The following is a 19,847-nucleotide window of genomic DNA, read 5'->3' as shown; positions in this document are numbered from 1 at the left end:
TGTCTCTTGGCTATCCAAGGTAGATTTCTGAGATATGCATGTGTTGGTCTGTGTAGTGTCTTTGCATTTATCATTTAAAAATGGCAGTGGTGAAGAACTGGCACTGTGTTGAATGTTGCATATTTATTCAAATATTGCATAACTTCTTTGTGCATGGCTGCCTGAAAAGCAATCCCACCACAGTGACTAGGTGTTAGTCTTGGATGTACTCTGTTGGGAATTGAGGAAACGTTTAGGAGGAGGTAACAATCGTGGTGGGATGGGAGTTGAGGAGTTGTCTTTCTTGTTTTAACAAAACTGGTATCTTAACTTTTCTAAGCATATCTTTTGATATTTGGGGTTTTTTTGATAAATTTTGAACATCTTGTCTGGAAATTATCCTGTTCATTATATTTTTTTTGGAAGTAAAATACTGGCATAATTTACTGAAACCAATCTCAGTTCCATCAGTGTAGGATCTGCTAGTGCAGGGTATTTTTGCTGGCTCCAGCTTCGAAGAGTTTACTTAAGTATCGAGCTGTTAGTACAAACCCAACAGGTGCTGCCTCTGAATTATGGATGATTACACAGTCACTTTAGTCTGAATAAAGGTCTGGGAAAAACTGGGTTGGGTTATACACAGGAGTCAGCTTCAGCAGACAACCACAAATGCCAAAGACAGTGTTTTTACTTTAGTGCAGGCATTGCATATGTAATTTCTGACTGAATTGGGAGGAGATGAAACAAGCTCCAAGTTTTGTATTTAGATGAAAAAAAGACTAGAAGAAACCTGGGAAATTGTATTGAAAAATATATGAACATATAATGTGAATATACACAGTAAATTCAAATTCCATGATGACATACTTGAACAAAAAAAAATTAGTAAATGAATACAGCATTTCTTATTTCACCAAAGCCAAGATTATCAAGATGTCATTGTTGATAAATGAGAATAAAACTCAAAGGCAAGTTTCAGCCTCAAATGCACTTAGCTTTGAAATAGCCTAATGTGCCAATTCTGTTCTTAAAGGAAAATAGTTTACATACCTGACATCTGAGCCCTTTAAGTCCTGCCTGAAGATGTGTTTAGCATGCAAAGAGTGGAAGAAAATGTCTGAATCTTGAGAGAAAAGCTTGAGGAAATAAGGAAGGGAATACAAACTAAGGCAGTCACAAGAAATAAACTCTTGAAGTGAAAGCTTAGAAGTGAGAAGTATACGTAACTTCTCTGGTCTCCTTAACATATTGAAGTTTAATGCTTCAATTATGCTGTAACACTACAGAAGGGGCAGTTCAAGCTGAAGTAATTAACAGATACTGACCAAAAACTGAGGAAAAGTCTTAAAAGCTCTACTGTATTCATCCCCAGTCATAACAGGGAGATGTTTGCAATTTGTAAAGTCTCCTCACATAGTTAGAATATTAGCTAAAAAAGTAAGTAAACATCCAGTGAAGGGAGTGGCTTTTTTGCCTGTTCCAATTCATAGATGAATTTGCAGCAGAACTTGCGCAGCACTGCAGGCAGTGCTCATAACTCTTGAATGGGACATTCAATCCCTGTCTCAGTTGAGCACATTCAACTTCTAGCACTTGCAGATTCTGTGTATCAAGATAACATCCCTGTCAATTCTTACACAAATGTCTTCAGGGAGCACACACAGAGCCAGCAAGTGATATCTCTCTCCTGGGGAGCCAGTAAAGTCCCATTTGTGCACCAGTGACGGGCTCGTTTGGAACATCACCAAATATGTTTAATCCAAAGTAAAATGGAGTTTTGCCATAGACTGTCATGAACTTTTGCAGATTTTGTGTTTAACATCCTTCCAGATCTGTGAATTTCACTGTTAGGGAAGGGAGAGAAAAAAAAAAAGAAGACCATACAAATTTCATGAAGTATGCATTGTATAAAGGATAAATGATTATAAGCATATGGTACCTTTCCATGAACAGACTTGCATATGCATAAAACTTTCTTTAGAAGTAGCCTTGGAAGCATGCAGAGCTTCCAAAATATCATTCAGACCACTAAATTAGACTTTCTCCTTTTCTTCCCCCTCCCACAATGTTATGGTAAAATGGTAAGAGATAGAATTAAATTTACTCCTTAATTTCTTTCTTCTTATCTTTTCCCTCTCCCAAGAAATTTCAGGGACTCATTGTTAAACATTGTTGTACCCACTTTGGCTCCATGATGCATAAAGTGTGAAGAGATTGCCTTCAGCTGAAAGGCAAAAGGCTGGAAGATTATTAGAAAATATAGGAAAAGAAAAACTATATCAATGGTAGTACACTAAGATGCTGATCAGACAGCTTAACACTGATTTTGTATTACTAGGAAAAACAAGACCAAATTATTGTTGTTGTTGCTGTTATTATTATTATTATTTTTATTATTATTATTACTGTTATAGTCTATTTTTTTTTCCAGTGGGTACCTATATGACCTCTCCTGTATTTCATATACATCCTTTGCAGAGAATTCAGGAGGTTTGTGGTGAGAGAGGATCATTATTTTTCATGCATGTCACTTGTCCTCTGCTCCGTTAGCTCCCCTCTGCAGACTGGCAGCGAACTAAACCAGAGCTCTGGAGCAGTTCAGAATTGTGTTTCTGTATCTAATCTGAGACAATTTTGAAGTTGGCCCTAACAGGATTGGAGTTAGCAGCATGCAGCAGCTGAAAATGTCATACTTTGGCTCTGCTGCTGCTGGGCTAAGTCTCAGTATTGCCCTTTGTTGTTCTCACATAGCATTTTATTTTTAGGTGGCATTGTTTGTGAGGACATAGAGAAGAGAAGTGAGAGGGAGAGGGAAAGGAGGGCTGCTGGGCTGTCAATATTAATATACAGAAGTGAAGTGGTGAGGTGTTGGATCCCTCGAGTCATCCTTGGAGATCTGGCCATGTGGGTGGGTGAATGTTAAGATCAAGTGTGAGCAGTAAGTTAGCATCGAGGTGTCAGCAATTTCCAACATGGTTTTCCACTTGCTAATTTCTCTGCCTAACGTGTCCTCCTCATGCAGGTGATGGATATTCACGTGCTCTGTTGCAGGAAAATGTTGTTCTGATGGACTCACAGCAAGGGAGCAAGGGGGGAGGATGCTGCAAAGTAAAGGCAGGGCTTGAGACAGGTAAACATGCCAGACGGAATTTCAGATGGGCTCCATCACGTTACCTTCCAGGAACAAATGTGTGGGATGCAGGAGTATTTTAAGCTACAAGATCATTTGGACTAACAAAGTGACATGCTTTTGAAACAACTGGGTAGACAGTAATTTAGACGGTTAAGTTCAGTTTGACAGGTCGTGCCTTGGTGTCACCCATCAATCTGATAATTTAGTTACAAAATATTTTTTGTGGTGTGTCCAAAATATCTCTGCCTGGTAGAGTGTTAGGTAAGATGGCTTCTGGGGTGCTTTGTATAAGAATATTGCAGAAAAGTGGGAATGAAGGACACAGCTTCAGGTAGTAGTGACTGTTTTACCTGTGTGAATTTCTTGAAAGACTTGAGGAGTGTAGAACACAGAAGCACTGGATATAATCTTTCTATGCTATCAGTAATAGCCGGAGCACCCCAGAGCACTCTCGAGTTTAGAGCTGTTGATAGAGTTGATTGACTGGGACAGGTTTGCCATAATCTCCCCCACATCTCCCCATCTGCTTAGCATAATCAGAAGAGAATAATTTTGCCACTTACTCGCTTAAATGATTGAAATTTTGCCCCATTTGAGAGAGGAATTTCAGCTTTGGAGTGCGGTTATTTCCGGTAGTGTTGGGGATATAAAGGGAAGCTGTGGCAGAGATTCCCTTACAGGAGGAGTCACCTGGAAGCAGCACCCAGTCCCTTTTTTCCCTGCCAGTCTTCAGACTTATTGGAAGCATATGCATGCCTAGGGTAAAAGAGCACAGAAATAATATAATGGGAAAGATTTGCAGGGTTATCTTAACTACATTTCTGTCAACGAGACCTTGTTTCTTACAATACAATCCTAAATCCTTTCTTCATTAAAATTTTAAACCACTCAGCTCCAGAGGAAAATGCTTTGGTTCCTTTTCTCCTTAAAAAATAATGTGCATGTGTCTACTGAAATTGCACTGTTATATTTAAAAATACCTTAACAGGCTGCTTTCTAATGAGCAGTTTTTTTCTGATAGTGCAGTTTTTTTCTAGAGCAGTGGAGCAGCTCATAAATAGTTAATTGGAGCCATGGCTGTACTTGTGCACTTGAGTAACAGCCTTGGTGAGGAACTTCTCAGTCGTGCAGACAGGCCACTATAGCCTTTTCAGCAACAGGAGCAGGATGTCAGATTTTCTACAGGAATAGGAGACACCAACAAAACTTGCCATCTACTTCTAATTGAGTATAGACTTGAAGTTCATTTGCTCAAGACAGCACTATCCAAAGGAATCTGTATTTTTTTCTGTGAACTTATTTTTTCAAGGCATAATGCCCATTGGAATAAATTTGGAGTAAGTTAAAATGTAAAAGCCTTTTCTTTTTATACAAGGTCCTGGTTTCCTTCTGTATCATCTGGATTTCAGCTGTCCAGTTTATCCCTGTCATCTCTTTCACAGCATTGGAATTTAAATATGCATATCATGTTTTGTTAATAATATGTCAGTGAATTGAATTACTCTCTATTCTTAATGAAAGCTCTTCAGGTTTAATGAGCAAAGAAATAATGTAAAATATAATAACCCAAGCCTTAATATTTTCTTGATCACAAGTCAAGCCTTCTATATAATTTATTAAAGTAGCATAATGTCCTTACATTTGAGGTCAAGATTTTGCAGGCTTAGCAGAGATTTTTATGCATAAGGGAAAGATGAAACTTTAAAAATATTATTTCAGCAGTTTCATAATTTAGGATTGTGACCTCATGCTCTAAGAATAATTATGGTGCATCACGATCAGCAGTTTATCAATATTCATTCATGGACTTAGACTCTCTTCATATCATAGTTTGTTGGGTGGGTTTTTTTTTTTTCTTTTCATGCAACCATAGTAACTTTAAAATAGATGCTAAATGCCTTAAGGAGCATGGGCAGTTGCATTATTTGTAGATTGTGCTTTAAGCAGTATCTACAATATTTATGAAAGCCACTGTTCTTTCCCTGAATTTTTGTGCAGTTGTTATACCTTCTGCTGCCAGGTGGGACCAGTGTTTCTAAGGACCTGTCACAGTGATGTTGGCCAGCTCTGCTTGCACTGTGGCCGCCGTGAACTTGAATTTGTTGTAGCTGCAGGCGCAGTTCCGGCAAAAATTAGAGGCAGTAGGGGGGTTGCCATTGGTTTAAGCTGAAATCATAATGGCAGTAAACGCTGAGTACAGATATGAAGGTCTGTGGCTGTAAGTTCAGTGCTGTTGCATCAATTCATTGGGAAGATGGTCAAATGCTGAGAACCAGCTGCAAGGAAAAGCTAAATCAATGAAGTGAACACTTCACCACTTTATAAAAATTTCTATGTATCATCTTTAATGAGGCATTAAATTAAGGTTTCTGACCTACCCAGCCAAGACCAGCAGGCAGCAAAACAGCACAAGCTCCTCTGACTGTCTTGTAAATATTAGAGAGAAGAGCAGAAGGCACTTCTTCTTCTGGTCAGATAGCCCCAACTGGCCTGATAAAGGCAGGACTGTTTGCAGGCATCAGGGACAAGTAGATGATTCCTCAGGAGTTCAAGCATGCAGACATTCAACTCTACAAAAGGAGTAGAGCTCATGCCTTGGAAAATGGTGTATTCATTCACTTCTTGCAGGAAAAAGAAACTTCTACCTTTGCTGGAATAATGGTCATCTGACTGGAGGTTTAGCTTGGTTGAGGAACAGTTAATGCAGTTTTTCAGCCAAGGAAATCTCAGAAAAGCTGAGACTAAAGGCCTGTATATTTTCTTTGTCAAGTAAACCAAAGCCTGTAATACCATTAATCTCAAGGGTTTCTTCAGGCTTCAGCAAAACTCAGCTGTTTGGGAAGAAGTTGAGTTGGCAGCTCTGGTGCGTGCTTTCAGCTGGGGCAAAGCATCACAGCTTTCCTCCTTGAGATGGGCACGAGGCTTCATCCCTGCCCTGATCCACCTTGATATCTTGTAGGCAGGGCTGCTTCTTGACCTGTTTGGTGTCTGTGCTAGGGGAAACTGCACCCTATGTCACAAGGTTGGGGGAGTTGAACTCTTTGCCTCAAGTCCAAGGCCGTGCAGCCGATAACCTGCAGCCTGCCGCTCTCTGCCAGCCTCTGCAGCTGGTTCCTGGAGGGCTGAGAGCAGGAGGGACTGACTCCCCACGTTATTCTGCCAAGCAGCTTGGCCTGAACACTTGTGTGAGGCAAACTTGAGGTGCTGCTTCATTTCCACTCTGCTGGGAGACATTCATGGGCTTGACATTTGTAGGCAATTTGTGCCGCTCCTGCAGCAAGTTGCCCGAGCGCTGCTGCACTTGACAGCACAGTCACCAGCAAGGGTAACAAAAGGCAGAGCAGCATTTGTGAGATTAAAGCAGTGTTTCTGGAATGAAAGAAGTGCTGAACTTCAAACAAGTGCTTGGTATGCATTTACTTTTATTAAAATTCCTCTGTATGACTCTGAAATTTGGATAACAGTCTCACTTCTCCCAAGCATTAGTGAGTTCCTCTTGAACTGTCTTTGAGTGCTTGCTGATGTAAAAAGCCTGGGAAAGGTTTTGGCAAGTTCTTGCAAGTGTGTTTAAGCAGCTTAGAAACACTGTTTTTGTAGATATAGGAGCACAAATACAGATTTTCAGGGGAAGGTATGGACAGTGTTGCCTGAAGCTGCTTTGTTTGGGCTCATTAAAATCAGAATGGCTCTGAGGAAAGTCCAGGAAATATTGCAAGAGTGTCTTCAAGGAAAGTCCACATTTGGAGTCCAAAACCACAAAAAAGACAACAGCTCTCTCCAGTGTGGTCAAGCTTTTGCAAATTCAATAACTAGACATCTATAGACAAGTGCAGAAGTGGAACACTTTATTTGGGGAAAACAAACAGGAATAAGTGAATCAGATGAGTATCTGATAACAGATAACATGCTGCAAAAAGTCCCTGGTTTACAGTAGCAAGTCCAGCAGACCCCTAGACAGAGCTTAAGGAGATCTTTATGTAACTGAGCTGTCTGTGTTCCCACCTAATAAGTTTTGAATGTCAGCCAACTCCAACTAAATTTGACAGTGGGTAGCTATTACAGCTATTCCATTTTAGCTGTTATCTCTACCAGTTCCATTAAAAGAAGTGACTGGAAGGAGGAAAGGCACCCAATTAGTGCCCCCACTAGAGGAAAGGGGCTAGTTCACATTTTTTTGCCTGTTAAATGTTGCAAGCAGGAAGGAGAAAGACCCAGGAAACACAGCTTCATTATTCTTGCTCTTGAATGACAATAATTTTTTTAAATAGCATAGCATTTTCATAAACTTTAGAGCTCTACTCTTTATTTTATATATATTCTTTAGGAACATGAAAAATCAATATAGAAGTAGGAAGCTCCAGGTTTCTTCTGTCTTTGTGACAGCAGTGGTTTCCCACACCAGGAGCTGCATGGGCTGAAGTGGTCTGAAGCCTGAAGGTGTATGCAGATGGGGCCTATCTTGGATCTTCCAGCTGTGTGATGAAACTGAGTTACACTCTGGTTGCTGCAACTTTTGAATCCATGGCTGCTCAAAGCTTACTCTTTGTTGAGTCATCTTCTTTCTTCCCCAAATGCTTATTCTGCATATTGCACACCTGTTTTGAACAGAAATAATTTTGGTGGCTACAGGAGGCAGGGCGGGGTGGGGGGGACGCAAAGCAGATTGTTTTAGAATAGGCAGAAATTCAAAGCCAGGTTAAATGGGGTTTCAGCAACATTGTCAAGTGGAAAGTGCCCTTGCCCATGGCAGGAGGTTGGCACTAGATGAGTCCCAGTGTCCCTTCCAACCCAGTCCTTTCAGTGATTTGATGATACCGCTTAATGAAGCAAAGAATGTGTCACCAGGTTCTTTGGTTTTAATTGGCTTTGTGTGGGACCCGTTTTGTCAGTGAGTAATAATATTTGTGGTATAACAATGAATGCAAATATTGCAGTCCTTGCTAAAGGAAATTGAAAGTCTGTGCCACAAACAGACTGCATAAGTGAGTTCAAGGGGGGGGTGATGGATTAGCAAGTAATAATGTTTGCTCACTGCTATACACCTTGATTTCTGTATAGCTTGTATAAATTTATGCATAAGCACTTTGTTATGCACACTCATAAACTCTCTGTCTGCCTCTACAGTAGTGTGCTTTTGTGCATAAACAGTTAAACATCCTTTTCCTGACATGGGAGGGATGCAGGTATTTTTACTTATTGTACCAGCTCTTATTCCCACTGAAGTTAAATGCAAGCTGCCTTCCAAAATCAAGGCCTGCTATACATTGCAAGAGAGTTCTGGCAGGATGCAGCAGAGGATTTAGGAGATGAGCTGTGTTGGTTGTTGAACATAACTCTCCTGGTCTGTGCTTTGCTTAGTGCTCCCATTTTCCTTTGGTCTTTGCTGTCTGGGTTTCAGCTCCTCAGCCAGAGTGAGTGGTAGGTACAGTCCTGTGCATCATTAGTATGTGAGCAGTAGAGTGAATTTCAGCTGAATAAAAATGAATTCTTTGACTTGCAATTGTGAACATTTCTAGTTTGCCTTGACAATCCTGTCAAGACAAATTTGAACTTTGTCAGCAATTGTGATTTATTGTGGGAGAATTACCAAAAGCCTTTGCTCTAGGTATCAGTCAGTGATTGCAGCCCTCATCTGCTATTTGACCAAAATTTTCCATGGCACTCAGCAGGCTATTACTTGTCACTCTGACTTATAATGGAGGAGTATTTTAATTGATTTAAAAGTTAAAATTTATCGTTACTTAATACAGTATAGCTGTATTACATGTCAGCAGTTATACTTGCTGTGAAAATAGAGAAAGGGGAGTTGAAAGGACTTGGGGTTTGGAATATTTTTAAAACACATGCCATTGATTCTACCTTCCACTTTGAGGAGCTATCAATAGAGTTTTTATTTAGTTAATAGGAGCAGAGGTTTTCTACTATGTAATTATTGTTGATTTTAAAAGAGATTCTGGAATGTTAACTGTGCATCTAGTTTCTAAAATTGTTTCTTCCAAGATTCAATAGTGCTTCTGCTCAAAAGTCTTTGCTTTTATTCTGAACTTTGAATAACTGCATTTTGGATCTGATGCTGTTCTGTTTTGTCACCTAAACCACTCCTCTCTCATGGTTTCCAGGTGCCCAAAATAGGCATTATTATACATAAATCCAAGGGTTATGTGAAATTGAAAATTGTAAGTCACTCTGAAGGCTGTACAGTATGAGTGTGGTTGGTGCATTTACATACATGCAAGTTATGCATATGCTGGAGTATGGCATCAGCTGCTCTGGCAATCCTGTCTTCCTGATTTCTCTCATGGGTGCAAGTATGCAGTGGCTTTATAACTGGTGATGATGAGTTTAAACCCTCTTTTTCTCTGTGTCCATTTCAAGACAAGCCCTTTTGGAAGCAAATGAAGAGAGGAAGGCACTACAAAGATGAGTGATTTGCATTTCTCTTCTCTCCACCTTGCCCATTGTCAACTTACCTGACTTTAGGAAGAAGTATGGAAAGAATATATGCATTCCTTCCATAGGAGTAGGATGGGAAATTGGGCTGTTGAATACTCATTTATGTATCTCTCTTTTGGCTCACACTGCCTGACCCTCCACATGAACAACAGGCAAGGAAAACATAAGAACTTGAAGTGTGCAAGTAAATGTGGCAGCCAACAATATCACCACCAACGGGAGTGAACTTACCTTGGGGTAAATACAAGGGTAAGGCTCTCTGCAAATTGTCACTGTACGTGGAGGTGGGACAAGTGGGAAGTGATGTCCCTGTCTGAACTGGAGCTGCTGCTTGCTTGTGTGCTCTGCTAATCATCACAGTTTTTAAAAGCATATATGAAGCCAGAGAAGGCTGTTTCACCTGTGACAAAATTCACAGGTGGGACTGGAATCATGATTGCTGGAGGGGATCCAATTGCAAACTGTTAGTAAGCGTCCTGAGAGGCAGAGAGACTGGGAAGGAAAGTGATTCTTGAGGCAAGACAGGAGTAGTAAAGATAGATGTGGAAACCCTTCTACTTTTAGGAAGGTGTTTGGTTTGGGCCATGAGACCAGGATGGGAAAAAAACCAAATTTACAAACTACCTCCATATCTGTATACCTAGAGCTGCAAGAGTCATCCTGTTTCATGTATCAAGAAATAGTGACATGCATTAAAACACAAAGAACAGGTTGAATTTCCTAGAAATGGGAAAATGTTAGTGAAAAGAAAGCCATCATTATTTCAAATAGTGGTTTTAGAAGTTGACAGATGTTTCAAAATAATGTGACTATTAGTCTTTTAAAATTCTGTTAATCAGAGATGATGGTAAAGTTGGAGTTTGGTTCTCACTGTATCATCTGAAGCCAGTGCCAAGCTGAAAACTTCCAGTAAAATATAAATACCTGTCCCTAATCTTATTAAGGATTATTGCTTTTTGATTAGTGAGATCATTTTAGGGGGTTTATTTATTTTTTCCAGACTTCTTTTTACAAGCGTTTACAGTGCTCCCTGCATCTTGCAAGATACTCAAGTCTGTTATTGTCAGGAATTTCTCTGATAAGACCTATGGGCTGGAGTCTCAGCAGTGAGTTGTGTTGGTACTTCATGCCAAGTGATACTGCGAGCTGCCTGTTGCTTTCCATTTTCCCCGAAGTCCTGTGTATGAAGTTTAGATTGGTGTGCAGACCTTCCTACTTCTCTTTTCTGTTCCTGTGTGGCGTTTTAATATAGCAAACGCTACTGCTGGAATTCCAATACCCGTTCAACATCCACCATAATTTTGTCTTGGTGGATGGGAGGGGAGGGGGGCATAAGGGCGTTAAAAGACCAAACCCACCACTCCATTTTCCCCTTAGATTTTTTCAGATCAAGCAGTAATTATACATGTTGCCTTCCTAAGCCTGTGGGATTGCTCTTATGAGTAAAGGTCTGCCATACTGGGGCTATTATGTGACAAGTTGGAAAATAGCCTTTGTTCCCATGGTAACCTTTTTTTTGTGCTTTGGTGCATTTTTCCTCTGTGGTTTTATGGTTGCTCTGGAGGTTTTTCTATTGTGGTATTTTAATCCCCAGTAGACAGTGGATGGCAGTTCAGTTTACTTTTTGCTGTTATGAAATAATTTAATTTTGAAAAAAATTTATTTGATTATGGAACACTTGTAAACTTTTTATGTTGTGGTTAGGGTATTAATGGTGTGGTAGCTTTCTCTGTAAGCATGTCATGCACTCAGAAGTCAAAGCAAACAGTTGGTAATAGGAAAGTACGTCCAACTGGACCAAGCTGCTTCTGTTGTAAACTAATAGTTTTAATACAGTTATTCTTTTAGTACTTTGGGGCCAAGCTGTTGCCAGACATATCAGGTAGATTTTTGTCTGCAACGGAATGACGTTTCTTAAGTTCATTAACAGTCAATATTCTGGTCATCAATGTCATTTCAGGTTGATGTAATAAGGGTTTCATAAAATAAACTTTCAAACAAAGGAAGGTGTTTTTTAGGAGTTGCTTGTTTAGACTCTGAGGGAAGAACTTCAACTAAAGTTGAGAGCCTGCTTTTAAAAGGAGGAGGCTTTTTAAAGAGATGCTTTTATTACTGGTAGCATCTCCCTGCATTTGCCTTCTTTGTGCATTTTTTCTCCCTTGCTTATTCAGTTTTCTTTGTCTCGGAATCCTTCAGTAGCAGAGCAATGTACTTGTGCAGTCTTGTCTTGCCTGAAATTCCTCATGGTTATGATTTCCCACTGGTGCCCCCATCAACAAGTGAGCCTCACTTGAATCATGGCATTTTATGCAGCTTTAAAATGTTTCTGACTGAGAAGGCAGCAGGGCCTCACCAGGTAAACACTGCTGTGCCCTGGTAGGAGAGTTACCAGGGTGCATAATGGCTTGCATCATTTTCAGTAGTGGAAAATGAGATGGTGCTGTGAAAAATTGGATCTTCCAAGCTGTGTGTCTCCTCCTAGTTAGGGCAGGTGAGCAGGTGCAGGAAAAGAAAGAGTTAAATGTACTCCCTGCCCCCTCAAGCAGACTTTCAATAATTAACCAGATAATTTTCCAGATAAACTGTTCCTGCCTTATCTTGCTATACATAGCAATTTATAATCAGCAGCACAAACACCAGCATTGCATGCATTTAAACTGCACTAATTCTATAAGTGGGCCAAATATGAAAAGTTAGAGCAAATGCACTGTAAGGCTTACTGGAATTCTCTGCCTTCCAAAGCCAAAGGCTTTATGCTGATAGGAGACTCCCCTTTTAGGTTAACCATTCCATTTCAATAGATAACTCTATCTATATACTGAAAAACCTGCAGAGCAAGGAAATTTTATTTCCCTGGGGCAGTTGTGTCTTGGTCGGTTGTGACAGCAGTTAGAGGAGAAAAGTGCCTTGCAGAAGAAAAGTAGGAGGATGTTATACTTCTCTGATCACTAAATCACTGGGTAAAAATTAGTTTTATTTCCCTAGGAAATAAGTGCTCCTCAGTTTCAGTCCATCAGAACACGCTTTCATTGATGCTTAAGTTTATATTTTTCTGTAGTCAGTCGATTATTTGGAGGTAAAATTTGGATTGCCGACTGTAGTTGCTACCAAAATATTTCAGTAGAGAAGGACAAGGAAAAGTCAAGGTTTACAGCTGGATGGAGGAAAGTGCTGAGTCCTGTCAGCATCCACTGAGGTAAATGGGAACTGAAGGAGCATAGCACACTTGCTTCATTTTGTAAAATCAACATATGCCTTAAGGTTAAGCTAAATACAGGAACCTGTTCACTTTGACTGCGGCACAGAACGCATCAGATTCTATTTGCCGAATAAACATTGGAACTTAAATGCTTTTTTTAAATCCTGAGTGCATCTTTTTAGATTTGGTGGGGCTTGGAAAAAAGGTTGGAGCCTTTTCTATTAGTGCATGTCAGAGTTTGCTTGTTATCAAAATTAAGATCCAGGTATGAAAGTGTGATGTGTGACCCTTAGGCATTGCTAAATAAAGTAACTTCAAGTGAAAGCTGGAGCTGCCGAGGAAAAATACCATCCAGGTTCTCAGCTTGCTTTTTCTTAACTAAATGCACTTCCTTTCCAATTCCTTCATGTTCCATCATACTGAGCATTTCTTAAGATTAAAAAAGGTTGTAGTGTTTGAAGTTCAAAGAATTGAAGGGTTTCTCTCTTGGAATACAAAAGCTCTGTGCTTTTAAAAAAAACCCAAAAAACCCTAAAGAACTAATTGAGGCTGACCACTAATTTAAACGTAATATTACAGCTACTGAATTCTATTTGTTGCTTGCTTGTTTTTCTTTAAAATAAGCTCTCAAAGAGGGTAAATGTTGCTCTGCCTACTCTGGGAGTGTTGTTGCTGAGGCTCAGGGGTGGTTGGGTTCCAGCAGTTCTTCCTCAGCTCAGCATTCCCGAGGTCCCACGTGACTGCTTTCTCCTCCAAAATTCTGATCATTTCATCTCTGCACCTCTTCACTCCTCTCTGCTTTCTTGGTCTGCTGACAAGAAGATTGGTTTATATACTCTGACATTTAAGAAACACTATTTTCCAGCCTGCTAATATGCTTTATTCAAGTAGTTATAGGAGAGAGCCAGGGTTCTTTCTTGCGGTGAAGCTGTTTAAAAATTCAGGTTATACAACAAAAACTGATGCTGGTCAAACATCAGTATTGACAATTAAAGCAGGCAGCATGGAGCAGAATCTGGGAGATGATAGATACATGGCACTGGGGGAGGTTGTGACTACCATCATTGTGGAGTGAATTGGTTTAATAAATAATCTACTGGACAAGTTCTGACTAGTATGTCACTTTCTAAAGGAGTAATAGAATTATCTTGGACAGTGAAAATATTATGTGGACATGCACAAAAATAATGGAAGTAATGTGAAAAGGAAATGGTTTCTATGCTGTCTACTATGATGGCTGAGGGAACAATGAGTTAGAGAAAAGAAGGTGCTGGGAGAGCTGCTAAGAGAAGTAAAATGCTCTTGTTTTGGGCCACAGGTAGGTTAACTGCAGTATTTACAGTGCAGAGTTTACTACCATGTTTTTAGGTGCTAGTTCCCAGCAGAAGATGACTCCAGGGAGGTTATATTCCTTCAGAAATGAGATGAGAGGGTAGAAATAAACTGCTGGCAGCCTCTGCATCTTGATTATCCTGATTATTCTTCCTCTTACAGTTACTTTCTTTTCTTCTTGTGGTAAAAATATGATTCTATAATCTCAAGTTCTTTTTACCTTTGTTTTTGCATACCTTTATTTATTGAGGTGTACCCGAGTTCCTTCTGTTTGTTTTACTGCCAGAAAATTTCAGTATTAAAAAGAAAAGTCAATGATGTGGAATTAAAAAGGACTCATCTAGATCTCATAATAATAAAAGCGCTTGGAACAAATGACTTTGGAATACATATTGTGGCTTATGCTTCTTTGGAGTGCTTCATTTTATCATCAGAGAGGCATCATTTGTTTAAACTGTGCTCCTGTATGACATCTGGTTTGGAAAGCATAATAACCTATATAATCAGCTTTTAAAATGCTGGATTATCTGTGGGTTTATTGACTCTTCTTTACAAAATCTGTTATTTCTAATTAATTCTCCATATAACTATTACTAAAGCCAACTCTGAGAGACAAAAATGAGCTTGATGGCAATGGCTAGTCAAGGTCAGCATTTAACTGCCACTGTTAGGGATAATAAATCAGGCTTATTCTTAATCACATACCCTGCAACGTGACAAATGTTACTGGAGCCATTGAAGCAACCGTTTTAGCAATCATTTAGGAGATACATTTGGCATTGTTAAACCCCTGTGCTGCCCTTGGCTGTAGCAGCATTGGGATAAAATATGCATGCTCTGGTGGATCTCCTCTCTTTGGATCCTGTGGAGTTTTATGGGAGGGGTGTGGGACTGTGTTTGCCTATTCTTGTTGTTGTATTAGAAATAATGAGAGAAGCATGAAAGCAACAACACCCAATCTACCTGTGGGAGCCACTGGCTTCTGAAAATGGGAATGATTAGCCAGCTCTTTGGCACTCTTTCACATTTCTGGTGTTTTCAGTTGGGAGTTTATATTGAAACTAGCTTGCCACCCACAAGGAATGTCGTGGCTCAACAACAGCCTGTTGTGTAAAAGTTTTTTAAAAAAACATGGTAAATATCAGAACAATAGGGTATATGCTCTGATTTGGTTTAGGGTAAATACGGTGTTTTCACTCAATCTGAATTTTAAGATTGAAACCTGCTGTGGCCCACATATGCCATTAGATTTAGCATGTCATTCTAACAGATATTTGGCACTAGGCTAGTTATCTTCCGGGGAGTCAATTGTAAAGTTTCTAATATTTTTTATGGTATTCATTCTTACATGGATCAACTCTTGGATATTCCAGAAGAGAGAATGACTTGTTGCTTAAGTAACTTGTAGTATTGTAACTAAACTTCTCATCTGGAGCAAATAATAAAACTTATCTCCAAAAAAAGGAGCAAAAATTAAATTAATGTAGATATCTCTGTTATAATAAACTAAATTTAACACTGATATTTTGCTTATTAAGTGTTACCTGCCTATAACTTTCCCCACATGTCAGTTTACATTAGGCATTTTTACAGGCCAAAAATTTACAGCATGCTGATGTGGAAAATTAATGCAATGGGAAATATTTAACTTGGAGCATGCATGAGAAGTAATTTCAATGTGGAGGGTTTAGTGTAGTTTTTCTGCCTATGCATATTATAGAATAAAGGGCTATGATGATTAATAAGAAGAATTGATTTAATGAAAGTGATGAATAAATGAAATATCTTCTTAAGTCATCCACACTGGATGTCTGGCCTTGAAATAAAGGCCAAGGAGTAGGTTCCTAATCAGTCAGATATTTTTTCACAATGGTCACTAAGGGAAGGCATGACAGCTTGAAAAGAGAGAGATTTAGGAGGAAAAGGTACAACCATCTGTGTGTGCCTTGTTTGGAAAGAAAAGCTTCCATGGAGAGAACGAGTTATCCTGAGGTTTAGCTTGTGATTTGAGCATATTTTTGGGCTCAGCCTTTTATTATTTGCACCACTTTACCTTTGTGTGAGGTATTACAGCAGCGTTTTGAATTAGCAAATACTCTGGTATTGCATGGGTGAAAGAGAAAATAAGAGATTTTTTTTAAAAAGCCAAACATTGTTCATTGAAGGTAATCATAGCCAGAGCTGGCACAAGTTGGAGGAGATTGAAGTACCAACAGCAAATATCAATGTTTCTTTGCAGTAAGGTATTTGAGAACAATTCTTGTTTGATATTCCTGTTAAGAATGAAAATGCCTCATCTGTGTTTTCATGTATTCCACTTTTAAACTGAATAAAAGAATGAGTTAATTTCATTTAATTGCACAATGTTAAGCTTCCACCTGTGATGCTGTGGCTGAGTAGCTGAATACATACTTTGTATTCAGGCTGTACCTTCCAGCTGTACTCAAGTCTTCAGTGGAGAGGAGCACTGTATAAAATATGCTATAGATTGCGTCTTAGGCAGGCATTTAATAATAGTCATGGATCAACTGGTGTCTTAATTTGTCTTTGCTGACTTTTTTTTAACCTAATAATTCTGTGAAAGTGCAATTTTGTAGGGTAGCTTGTGTCTAAAAAAAGGTTCTCCCACCTTCTGCAAATCCTACATGACAATTTATTTTCAACTAAAAATAATACATAATTACATATATATATGCAGTATATATATAGAGAGAAGCATGTGCGTGCGTATATATATAAAAATAAAAATCATGCACACTGCTGTGATACCCTGGAAACCTCCATTTCTCTACAGGAAAAGCTCTCTAATAAAATTGACTCTTTTTTGGATACGAAAAAAAATACAGTGACCTCTTTCAGGGTAGAAAGACTAGGAAAGTTTTTGCCAGTCTTATGAAGAAATGGGAACACGCAGCATCAAAATTAAAAATCCCCTGAGACATTTTGGACTTACATCAGAATTGAAATGTTTCCCATCTCAGGCAAAATACTGATGTTTGCAGTGAAAGAAAGAGAATTTTCAAGGTGAGTTTTCCAGGTTACTGGCATTTTCTGTAGAAAGTAGACACCTTTTTAAGATTTTTGTTTAATGGGAGGTCTAATTTTTTCACGCAGTATGGAACGTGCTGGAGGGAGAAAGTGTTTTACTTTGTCCTAACACATCAGAGCTGAATACCAGCACAGCCTTGGCAAATCCTGGAAAAGTTACTTTTCCTGGGGGTAAATTAATGCAGTGTGTGCAGGTATGACTGTGACTGGAGCACACAGAACTTATTTTAACATGGATTTGGTGAGGCTTTCTCTCTTAACAGATGAGCTAATGCCATCACCTAGCAATTATCAAGTAGTGTGATGTTATGTAATGAGAGTATAAATAGCACAGGGACTGAAACTAGTAAATCTAACAGACTAGTGAGGAGACAAGAGCAGGAATGAATACTATTTGGAACTTTTTGATTAACATCTGAGCGCTGTCATTTAAGCAGACATTTAGATTTGATGTTGCAGTGAAGCTGTAGGCTAGGGGAGCTGCGGTCCCTCATTTGGAGTGACATTTGAGCTGCGCCCTGTGGATAAATCACTTGGCCTCTGCATCCCTCTTTAAAGGAAGAGGGATGAAATTTGGAAAAAGGCAAAGGGTTCATACTTGAGATTTCTTTAACAAGCTCATTATCTTATATTTGAATTAAGACTACCTGTGGACTTTGTTTCCCAGCGGCTGATGGACAAACAGCCAAGGACCTGCAGTTTGACCTGCCTGATAATTTCCCTGCTGGTGGGAAGTCTTTCAGGGTTGTTTTTGTAGTTGTTTGGCAGCGTTCAGAGAGATAACGTGTAAGAAATGCAAGAGGTCATGTTTACCTGGAGAAGAGAGGCTGTGTGGAAGGAGACTCTCTCTCCAGCCCCATAGAGACATGGAGGGATGCAAAACTTTCATCTCCTTCAGGATCTGGCATGTTTCTCCAAGCATGCCCATTGCATTAGGGTGGCCATTTCTAGTTCCTGGGGGAAGGATACTCACAGGATCAGGAAATGTGACTTGTTTATGAAAAGCATTGTTCTTAAGAGTGGAAAATGTTTCCTAATGGTGCCCTGCAGTTTGAGACAGAGGTAGGTGATTGAATCAGGCTTGTAAGGTGCGTCTCTGTACCAAACTTGAGGATGGTCTGAACCTCCAGTGCTGCTTTTCTGGCACCTACAGACACATGGGAAAATCTTCTGCACTTGCAGAATGTACAAAGGCTTCAAAACTACATGAGAAGTAAGGTGCTAAATTGCAGGAATATCAGAAATAAGCTCATGAACTACTGCAGGGGTAAGCAGGAGCACAGACAGGGGGAGTACATACCACCTTGCTGCACTACTTCATCACAAGGCCTTAGAGCTTTGCTTACAGGTACTCCTTAGCTGTGAAGGCTTCAAACAAATAAAGAAACAGAAAGAAAATTTATAGCTGCCAGGTTGCTGCCAGAATGGTTTGTTTGTTAGTTAGTTTTTCATTTTCAGTTTTAATCATCTGCTACCAATAAATTCCACTGCCCTTGTGGTAACTTCTCACATTAACATTGATATATTATGGGTGTTTTAAAACAGACAATAAAAATATTGCACTTACTAATTAAAGCAATTTGTGTATTCAGCTAGGCACTGCCAGAAAGAGTTGTGGTTTACTAATTGTTAGGTGCCTTGAGCAATATACCTGTTATAAATTCTTAATTGAACTTTGTATTATGGCTGGTGTGAATTGAAATATTCATATCTGCTTTGTTTTGTTTGATTGTTTTCACTCCAGCTCTTCATTGAGAAGTGTATCAACTGGATCTTCAAGACCTTCCAAAGTGTGTTTGGTGTGTGGAGATGAAGCATCTGGATGTCATTATGGGGTGGTTACATGTGGCAGCTGTAAAGTTTTCTTCAAGAGAGCAGTAGAAGGTAAGAAAACACAAAAAATATCAACACAAAAGACAAAATCTTTTTTTTTGTTTTTTTTTTTTTCTATAAAAGAAATATATATATATATAGACATATAAATTTTCGTATGTGTTTTCTGCTGTTGGTAAAATTCTATGTTGTTAATATGAAAAAAAAAACATGTTGAGTGACCTTTACAGACTTTGTAAGCAACTTTATCAAGTGGATAAAAGGTTTTTAATATCTGATAATAAGAGTTCATGGCATGCGAAGGGCATAAATACCGTATAGGTTTTTGGAAGTCTTTTCTGATGAGTAAATGTTCTTACTACCACAGATGAAGTAGGAGATAGCTACTCACTGATTTATCTTCATGAAAAAACCCTAGAAGGAAAAAAATAGGTTCTTAATATGGTGTCCAGCTTGTGCACTGAGTGAGGCAGTGTGAGGTGTGATTAATTTCTTCTGTGATCATTAAATCTACTTCTGATGGCAATAAGGATTTAGCTCTCTGTTAAATAGACCTGGAGGGCTTGTGCGTCACTGAAGTCAAGGCTTCGTGTAATGTCTATCAATCTATTTATCTATCCATCATCAGAAGTGTCAATCTAATTGAAATTAACTTCCCAAAGTTATAAGGACATGGAAAAGGTTTCCCCTTGCTGAAAACATCTTCTCTTAAAGTTGTGTAGTAGTTGACCTTGATGTCCTCATTCCCCAACTTCTTCTTCTTGAGCATTTAGTTGCTTGATATAGCACATGAACTTGAAAACCTTCTTTTTTCTGGCTGAGTGATTTCCTCCATGAACTTCCACACCACATCCTGGATGACTCTTCAGG

At 39.2% G+C, this 19,847-nt stretch overlaps 1 protein-coding gene across 6 annotated transcripts in view; it reads left to right on the top strand.

The window, feature by feature from the left end:
• Positions 1-19,847, top strand: part of NR3C2 (nuclear receptor subfamily 3 group C member 2) — a 189,396-nt gene that overhangs the window by 91,398 nt on the left and 78,151 nt on the right. For all 6 annotated transcript variants that reach the window (XM_058024089.1, XM_058024093.1, XM_058024090.1 and 3 more), the window contains one exon: positions 18,889-19,028. In XM_058024089.1, coding sequence (XP_057880072.1) covers positions 18,889-19,028 — 140 coding nt within the window. The remainder of the gene's footprint in view (positions 1-18,888; positions 19,029-19,847) is intronic.

The sequence above is a fragment of the Melospiza georgiana genome, chromosome 5 (assembly GCF_028018845.1).
Source record: "Melospiza georgiana isolate bMelGeo1 chromosome 5, bMelGeo1.pri, whole genome shotgun sequence".
Lineage (NCBI taxonomy): Eukaryota > Metazoa > Chordata > Aves > Passeriformes > Passerellidae > Melospiza > Melospiza georgiana.
Note: the sequence above shows the minus strand (reverse complement) of the source record. Positions and strands in the feature narration are given on the sequence as shown.